This window comes from Citrus clementina, unplaced genomic scaffold (assembly GCF_000493195.1).
Source record: "Citrus clementina cultivar Clemenules unplaced genomic scaffold, Citrus_clementina_v1.0 scaffold_9, whole genome shotgun sequence".
NCBI classification, from domain to species: domain Eukaryota; kingdom Viridiplantae; phylum Streptophyta; class Magnoliopsida; order Sapindales; family Rutaceae; genus Citrus; species Citrus x clementina.
Window position 1 is genome coordinate 24,121,909 of NW_006261964.1, and position 10,000 is coordinate 24,131,908.

The following is a 10,000-nucleotide window of genomic DNA, read 5'->3' on the forward strand; positions in this document are numbered from 1 at the left end:
TTTGCTTTCCTCATTTTCAATGACATTGTAAGCTCTTTTTTTAAGCTGTTTTTCATCAAAATCATCTTCCTATCTCATAAAATTAAAAAATGATCAGCATAAAACAAATTATCTATATAATAAACCATGAAGAAATTCAAAATTGGTTCAACTTACATCTAAAAACACTCAAAACATCAGGCATAAAATAGAATAAGTGAAGGAGTAACATATCATATACTTACATCATCATTATCTGAGGAGACAACATCTATATCTAATTGCTGGCCAACCTTCTTACTACTAATCTTCATATTAGAACTCACACCTTCAGAATCCTTGCCACTTACATTCAAATGTGCAGAAATATGTTTTAGTTGACTGTTAATTTCACATAAGATAATAGTATTATTAAGTAGTACCTCCTTACTATTCCTATATTAGTCATTAATCATTATTTTTCCGAATAAATCATGAAACAACAATTTGGATATTTGAATATAAGAAATAATTGTTTAAGAACATAGTTTATATAATAGGTGCTTGTAGCTTTTACCAATAAAACATATTCTTTTATGAATTAGCTCTGTCACTTTAATATTTTGATACTTTGGACCAATTTTTACTATATTCTCTTTTGATTTTGAACATATTTTTATATGAACAAATTTTATGACACTGTTTTCCTTATCTTTTACTACTTTTACTATTAATTTCAGTACAAAAAACTTTAGCTCTGTACTTGTGTACATTTTATTTTTCCAACTTTTTTTCAGGAATGAAGAAGGTGGCTATAATTTGTCATGCAAAGTGTTAAGAATAAGGATGTTAATTAGTTGTACATCTTTAACAGTTACTTGATTTTCTAATAAATCCAAAACATATGAACTATCGACTACAAAGTATGAATTATTACTTGAAACCATCTGCAAAAGCTCTACTTTGTTCTAATAGCACATAAATAAATTATTCATCATTGTTGTATTAGTAAAGGTGTCATCTAGCACATACTATATTCCAAACACAAAGACAAAACTATAATTAACATACTTTGCACTAAAAGCACATAAATAAATTATTCATCATTGTTGTATTAGTAAAGGGGTCATGTAGCACATGCTATATTCCAAACACAAAGGCAGAACTATAATTAACACATAAACAAATAATATTATTAAAAATCAACGTTTAATAATCCAAATAAAAGGAAATAACTCAATGCAAGAGAAAATTTTCTAAATCAAATCAACTCAATTCACACAAAATAACTTATAATGAAGAAATTACCTTTTTGAAAACTAGAAGCACTGTAAAACTCCACAACTCTACAAAGCAGCAGTAACCAAGACAAGCCTGAAGCCAAGAACAAAATATCATAATATGAAACAAAACAAATATTTAACTCCAGAGAGCTTAAAATTAATTGTCATTGCAAGGGAATTTTAGAAAATACAAAAAGCTATATGTGCCAAGATAAAAAAAAAATTCCTTAAAATGTAGCAAACAAACTTTAGAAAATAATTCCTCTCATTTTATTTATTCTACTACTACTACTATCATCTGTAATGAATCATCATTCCTTTTAATTTATGCATCTATTGAATTCTCTTTTTTCTTCTAATTGCAATACACATAAATTAGAATATCAAATAATATTTTTTTTCTAAGTGTACTTTCTTATGGTTGTGAAAGAAAAAGCACTACAAGAAAAATAACATTTTATTACAAAGAATATTAGTCAGTAAAAATAATAAATTAGTCACTTTATACTTTTTATTACAAAAAATAAATTGTCACACGTTAGTCGTAGAAGGACCGTCTTAAAAAGTTCTAGCGACCAAAATTATTTTCGTCACTTTAAGAACATGATTCTATGACAAACATGATTGTCTTAAAATTAAGTTAAAATTGTCACGAATAGTGTCTAAAATGGTCAAATTAGAGATTAAAAAATGCAATCAACGACACTTCATATCGGTCATAGTATGTGGTTTATAATGACTATAATATTTGTCTTAAGAGTTTGTAAACATAGTCGCAACAATTACTAAAATCGTCATTTTAGAGGTTTGACGATACAATTAGCAACACTATTTTTTTGTTGTTAAAGTTTACATATCGCGACATTTCATAATCGTCCCAAGTAGTTTTCATTTGTGACAATTTTTGCTAATACAATTAGTAATTAATTTAGTGTCAACTTTATTTTAATGACAGTTTATTTTACTATTACATGACTAGTTAAATTGTATCAAAACATTTTAAGTGACTATTATCTATTGTCATAAAATGTAAGCATTCGCAACTATAATATTTAGTCAAAAAAATTAACATGTTGTGACGTATTCTTTCGTTGCAAAATATATGAATATAGTCTAACATTATTTTTAATTACAATGCACTTTATTATATTATGACCATTTATATGGTATCAAAAAAGTTTAAATGACTACTTTCAATCGTCATTAAAAGAAAGCATTCACGACGACATATTTTAGTCATATAAATTGATATATAATGACAAAAATTTTGATTCAGAAAATATTATTCCGTGACATCTAATTTCGTTTCAAATGACGAGCAATATAGTCTCACATTATTTTTAACCACAATACATTTTACTATTTAACGACTATTTATATTGTATCCTAAAAGTTAAAGTGACTATTTTAAATTGTCATTTAAAAGAAAACATTCATGACGGCACATTTTAGTCACATAAATTGATATTTTTTGACCAAAATATTTTGATTCAAAAAATATTATTTCATGACGATTAATTTCGTTTCAAATGATAAATAATATAGTCTCACATTGTTTTTAATCACAATATATTTTACTATTTGACAACTATTTATATCATATCCGAAGAGTTAAAGTGACTACTCTAAATTGTCATTAAAAGAAAGCATTCACGACAACATATTGTAGTCACATAAATTGATATTTAATGACGAAAAAATTTGGATACAAAAGAGATTATTCCATGACAATTATCTTCGTTTCAAATAACAAGCAATATTGTCTCACATTATTTTTAAGGACAATGTAATTTACTAGACAAGCTAGTGTGATTATTAAAAATAGGTGTAATCATTAACAATCAAACCAACAACAATGAGAATAACATAAGAAAGACTTCGAAATATTTATTCATAATCCGAAGGATTCAAACACAAAGCATGACATTGAAATCCAAACAAATTTGGTTCTTGGCAAATAAATGTAAATATAAAAGTCACAAATCACTATCAATGACCTAAAAGTAAAATTTCATAGTAGATGTATTTGCAAAGGTCTTATTGGGATTGAGAATCAAATAATGCAGGATCAACTGAAGGTGTAAGTGAAAATGATGGTTGCTCTTTCATGAATTTTATGAAATCTTCAACTACCTGTAGTCTGTTATCTTGCTCCTCAATCGTCTTTGCCATCTCCTGATTTTGTTGGGACAATGTTACATTGGATGTTAACTTTGAAGGACCTATCATTTTCTTCACAAAATTAGATTTCTTCCCCAAAACAATTTCACAAATTTGATTATCAATTAATGGCTCAACATTTTCCTCGGTATTGGAGTTTTCCTTCATGTCTATCATTTGGTCCTTCATAATTATATTTTATTGCTTTTCTACAGTATGTTATACCAAGTCTAGGTTCTAATAATATATTTCGTGGTCATTTTGCAGGATTGAAAAAAATCAACGGTAAACATATATTTAACCTATTAATTATTATAAATAGTAAAAATGCAACAATACATGGCTCATGAAACTATTAATTATTAAAATATTAAATCAGCATAATAATGAAAGCAGAATTTAATATAAAACAAAAAATTAACCAAACCTTGGTGAATGGAGGACGGTTGGAAAACTTGATGGATGAGAGAAAGGAGCAAAAGCTGCTGGATGAAAATTCCAACACAAAAATTGCAATATGATATATGTCAATAAGTGTACTTGCTTTTTCAATCACATGGCTCATTAAACAATTAATCATTAAACTATTAGATCACTATAGTAATGAATGCAAAATATTATATTAAAATAATATAAAACAAAAAAAAACCAAACCTTGTGAGTAGAGAATGGAGAATCCCTATGAAAACTTGATGGATGAGAAAACGGAGAAAAAGCTGATGGATGAAAATCCCTAAACAAAAAATGCAATAAAAAATGTGTATGTCGGTAAGTGTACTTGCTACTTCAGGGGAGAAAAAAAGAAATGCAAGCACACAATTGCAGTATAAATAAAATAAACTAATAATAAAATAACCTAATAGAAATCTTAGGAAAAAAACCAGTTGCTTTATTTCTTTGAAAACCGTGAAACACAGGGGAAAGTGGCGGGGTGTGGAAATAATTTGTAATGAAAACCTTATAAAGTAGGGTTTAAAGAAGTGATAAAAGAAGAGTTACTTGGGTGAGTTAAACTAATACATGTGGCAATTTATGAAAGCCTGTCATAATAGATGTGTGTTGTTAAACAAATTAATAAACTGATGTGGCGGTACATCTATCTAATGCCGCCAAAATTAATTCTTTTAACTCATTAAATTTAACTAAAAAAATAAACGTTACAATCTGTAAAATAATAATTTATTTTTATGTCTTCCAAAACATAAGTAGGCTGCCAAAAGAGTCTACTTATATATATATATTTTGTTCATTTATAATTTGGAAGTTACCATAAGGAAATCCTTTTACTAAAACAAAATAAAACTATTACCAGAATCATTGAAATATAGCACATCTTCCATAACAACCGCAAAAGAATAGTAATAAAACTGTACCAAAAATTCCCTACCTGGTTGCTCTTGTTAATGTCTGGCCTATCTTAGCAATACAAATGAGCCAATCATGTTGCAAACCATTATTTCCAAATGCACTAACCCAGGTTTCTACATTTAGAGCAGCATTCCTGCAAGAGAGACATAAATCAGACATTTAGTCTTCAATAAACTTCTTCTTTCTTTTCTTTTTCAGTTAAGCGATATATCACTCAAAAGCATAACAACAAAGAACTATCCGAGCTAACATATTGAGCATAAGCCTCTGGATACATCCATGGGCCAACTTCTACAGTATGTTCTAAAAAATTTGCAAAACTTCTACAGTCAATTCTTTGCACCAAGGTAGGTGTCATCAATTTCACACAACAATAACCACCATTCCAACCATATCATATAGCCAAATGCAAGCCAGTAAATCACATGATTAAATGATAAGGTTTTCAGTTCTCAATGAATTGTTCCAAGAATTTTAACATATATAGTGTTAAATGAATACAACTTTGTATAAGACCATAATGAGCATGCTAACTGTTTTACATCTAAATGAATACAACTTTGAGATTTCTTCTTGTAAACTAATTAAAAGCTGATTCGGATAAGATCTTTCAACAACAATAGAACCAACTCTGCAGACTGTAAACAAATGTTCAACTTATTCCAATAAGAATTTTACCTCTTTTAGTAGCATTTTGAGATTCGTGGCATTGAGCATTGTGTTTCCAGTCATGATAAAGTCTCAATACAACTGCTGCAGTGGCTCATATGGGAAAACAGAACACTCTTTTAGAATACTAGCAAGATAAACTAGGAATGAAATCTTCTCATCAACAACCAAATCATCTTTAAAAGATAAATCCAAAGAACTACCGATCTCATGGAAGCCATTTTTCAGAAACTCAAAAACTTTCTTAACCTATCCAAAAGATAAATCATGCTTTAATATATGGATCTCCTCTGAGCCCACAAAATTTCTTAACATTTCACTAGGCTTCATCTTTTCTGTTTTTCCCCCTCTCTTAGTGGATGAAATACTAATAATTTAAATACGTAAATAATCATATCTAAGAATTTTTTCATTACTCTGATGAAGAAAATAACAAGTCTATACTTATTATATTATTTATTAAAACAAATAGCACATATATGTAATTACTTCACTGTCAATTTTCCTTGTTAAGATAAAAGTGCCAATGACTCAGAATTTCAGATATAGATAGTACGCTTCAGCTAAATGTAATGACAGCCCATATATGACAATGATTTGGCATCCATGTTTTATAATTTGCCTTTAGCATCTAAACTAAATCCTACAAACTACATATATCATAATGTACCAGATATCCAGACTGCTGCTGCCAATCCACAACGGCATTTGAACATTGTACACCAAGTTTTCAACCTTAGATTGAAGAAAATGCAGTGACAAGCTTCTGTTTGTCCTTTCGATTGTAATAGTTTCAAGTTCGAATATTTCCATTGCCTACATCAAATAAGAAAATAAGACAAAATAATAGGGCATTTAATATTCCAATTGACAACAAATGCAAAGAGTGAAAAATAATATTACATGAAGCAACAAGCAGGAGGCTAGCATCAAGTTCATTCACAAGGCAGAGTTTGGATATTCCTTTGTTAGGAAAGTCGTGATTAACAAAACTGTTGAGAAGGGTAGCTTCCTCATAATTCCATATCTTGCGATTAAACAAATACCGAACAGCTAATGCATTTGAGAGAGATGAAATTATAAGAGACCAGAGGACCCATCTCACTACATCTAATAAACAACAAAATCAAAATTTATTGAACCATCTCATAGCAAAAAAACCCCATGAGTGGCCAAATTTGTACCCAATTCTACACTCTACTATGAAGCTTATGAAGCCGAAGTTACTTCAACATATATCAGCTCATATGTTGGCAATCATAGTCAAAAATGGCTATCAAGCATCCTCACAAATCAAGAAGCTAATAAAAACCAGGTTGCACTACATTAACATATATCAATTCTTTAATATAAAGATATTGAATGTTATACACTTTTAATCCCAAGTCATGAAACATAAAACAAAAGTTCACTCCACACGTTCATAAAGATAGACTGCTAGAAAAATGGAGAATAAGCATCAGATATGAGTCAATAAACTATTAAGCTAATTAATGCACAGGAAGGACACTGGCATAATAATAAAAAAAAAAAAACTCATTCACATTCTAATTAATAAAAAAAACACCAGCCGCGGAGTAACTTTTCCAACATATTAAACAAACCTATTTTCATTTTAATCCACAAACAACACCAGCAACAGAGCAGATCCTTTGACAAACTAATAAACCCATTTTCATTTTTCAATAACAAAATAATGCCCAATCACCGATTTCTAACATGCAAAGAGTTTTTTCAAAGACTAACCTTGTACGCAATTGAGTGACAGTCGCCTCTAACGCCGACAGCAAGCGACACTCACTCAACGCCATCACCCATGATTCATCACATGTTCTTTTATTATCGGATTCTCCAAGCTAAAGTTGCAGGATTGCGGTTGATTTCTTTATCTTCAAATCATTTAGAGATGGAGTATGTGTGTGTTTTGGTTAGATGAAGAACACTTGCTTTTTGTGATGGGTAGCTTCGATAAAGGAAAAGAAACACCACTAAATCTACTGGATTTAAAGTTTTTGGAATATAAATGGGCTATTGCCAATTTACCCTCATCCATTAACAATACATGAAATAATAAGGGAGGAAAGTGGAGATATTGTGATACTTTCATCATATTGGCGATAAGACAAATCTCAGGGGGAAAACTGAAAATTATCCTAAGTAACAGTAGTATGTGCGTGTTTTGTCTTGCTATGACAGTACTAAGGATTAAGGAAGACAAGTTATTATTTCTTACCTTTGTTTAATACCGATTATTATTATTTGGTGAGACCAATTAACTGTTTATACATACATAAAAATTAATTTTGTCTAACCTTTTAATTACATTTTATTATAAGTAATTATGTGTAAACTACATCAGAAAATAAATTAATTACTCGGTCATAACAATACAACGTTTTTTAAGACAAAACTTTTAGTTACTATTTTTAGTTTTGTGAATATAATGACTACATTTACGACTAAAAAAATAAATTCTTAAAATTATAAGAAATCATAATAGCTTTAGAGACTAATATTATGTGTCATTGATGGTTGCCTAAATTTACACCTGTTTTTTAGTAACAAAATACTTTTGTCACCCATAATTATATTTCGTGACCATTTATTTTGTCATGAAGGATAAAATATTGTCTTAAAATGTTCAATTTTTTAATGAGATTTTTGTGTAAAAAAATTAATTTATTTTTTCCGACTACAATAATATTTGTCACAAGAACGTTGAATCAGATACCAAGTAGTGCGTCCAAGAAAAGAAATAACTTGGTCACAAAAATACAATGTTATTCAAGACAAAACCTTTAGCTACTACTTTTACTTTTGTCACTGTAATTACTCATCCAAAACCAAAAAATGGCGTCTTATAATGATAAGAAGTAAAAATAGCTTAAGAGACTAATATATATGTCACGAATAGTTTGGTTAAATTTGTACTTAACTTTTAGTTACGAAATAGTGTCATCGCCTATACTAATATTTTGCAACCATTTTTTTTTGTCATAAATAATGAAATATTGACCCAAAATGTTTCAAATTTGGAGGGAAATTTTTGTACTAAAATAATATGTTTTTCAGTGACTAAAAAAATATTTGTCACAAAAAGGTTGAATCGGATACCAAATATTGTGTTCCAAAATAAAATTATTGGTCACAAAATATAATACAAGTCAGGACAAAATTATTAGATACGATTTCATAAATTTATCACAGTAAATATCATTTCGTGACCAAATTTCAAAGCGTTGAAAAAAATACCGTCTTAAAAAATCAAATTTCTTGTAGTGAAGGGATCACAATTTCATTAGCCAACAAAAAGTCAAACACAAAGATTGGAACCACATCAATTATGAAATAAGCCAAAAAAGAAAACTAACACTTGTATTTTGAAATAAAAAACCCAATTCAATATAAGTGGAGCTTCAAGGGACCACTATCATTGTACAAAACTACTGAAATTTTACCACAGTTTATAAATACAAAAGCACAAATCCGTAGTCTTTTGTCTATGAAAAACCTTAAAATGTGCAAATTTTCAAATACCCAAGAATCAAAAAGGGACCACACTCTCATTTTTAATTCAATGTGTTCCCCACAAATGTTTCCCTTAGCAACGAAGCCAAACAATTTTGCATAAAGAGACAAAAAGCTTTGAAAACCCTAGGTCCCAAAATCATTGGCACCACTAAATTTAGGCATAATCAGCACAAACGTTAAAAAAAAAAAAAAGCGAGAGAGATAGAGAGAGAACTACAAAGTGATTCTGCTTTTACCTAAAATTGTAGGATAAACTTTAAAAGCTTCAGTAGGTCACGCCAATCATCCTTCAAACCATGAATTTTCTTTAACTAAAATAGAAGCTTTCGAAACCAGTCCCAAATTCCGTCTTTAAGTGCAGAGAATTGATTTTGTTTCTGCAAATACTAGAATTCCGAATTAGAGCATGAAGTATATTCTTTTTTTTTTTGTTTTTACTGAGAGTGAAGGTTGTCGAGTATAGAGAATGAGAGGAGAAAAAAATTTCTAAGTCAAAATAGTTACAGCCTTTCCCTTGTTATTTAATAAAACAAAGTAGTTTACTCTATATAAAACTACACCGTTTTAATTCAGGAGAATATTTTAATAATAATTTGTGAAAAAAAACTAAAGAAATACACGCCTAAAATTTAGGCACCATTATATATCACAAAAAAAAATTATAATAGAATATTAATTTTTTATTTGCATACGTGGCAAAATAAGTTCTATATAGTTACTTTATTTGACAGAATTTTGTCAAGTCTTACTAAAAATTCAAAAATTGATGTTCTTATTTAGTGCTGATGTGGAATAAAACATAAATAAATAAATAAATACATTGTTTATTCATGTCGATGCATGAAGATTTAATTCCATGACAAAAATTATGTCAGGAAGCACTTCGATTATCATTCCGTGATAGAGTTTTGTCACTAATGTTTGTTGAAATAATCAAAATTTTCAAACCTCAAGCTTGTGCCTGGTTCTATCTGTCAAAAAATCTAATCCACATATATCTGTCACAAGACTTTGTCAATTCCAAACTTCTA

The 10,000-nt window shown here is 29.0% G+C and overlaps 1 protein-coding gene across 6 annotated transcripts in view; it reads right to left on the reverse strand.

Annotated features, from left to right (window-relative positions):
- Positions 1-9,419, reverse strand: part of LOC18031523 (sentrin-specific protease 2) — a 10,857-nt gene extending 1,438 nt beyond the window's left edge. Inside the window, exons 1-9 of one of the 6 annotated variants that reach the window (XR_002905946.1) lie at positions 7,185-7,417; positions 6,342-6,491; positions 6,109-6,254; positions 5,448-5,522; positions 4,789-4,902; positions 4,056-4,134; positions 3,829-3,883; positions 3,375-3,463; positions 1,267-1,332 (exon numbers count right to left, since the gene is read on the reverse strand). Coding sequence is in view for 2 of the 6 variants with exons in the window: in XM_024185483.1 (XP_024041251.1) it covers positions 225-250 (26 nt within the window). In the remaining 4 variants the exon portion in view is untranslated. Of the gene's footprint in view, positions 1-224; positions 325-1,266; positions 1,333-3,374; positions 3,464-3,828; positions 3,887-4,055; positions 4,135-4,788; positions 4,903-5,447; positions 5,523-6,108; positions 6,255-6,341; positions 6,492-7,184; positions 7,418-9,205 lie in introns of those variants that run through there. The other 5 variants (XR_002905941.1, XR_002905948.1, XM_024185483.1 and 2 more) reach the window with 5 other exon arrangements.
- Positions 9,420-10,000: the final 581 nt, after the last annotated feature.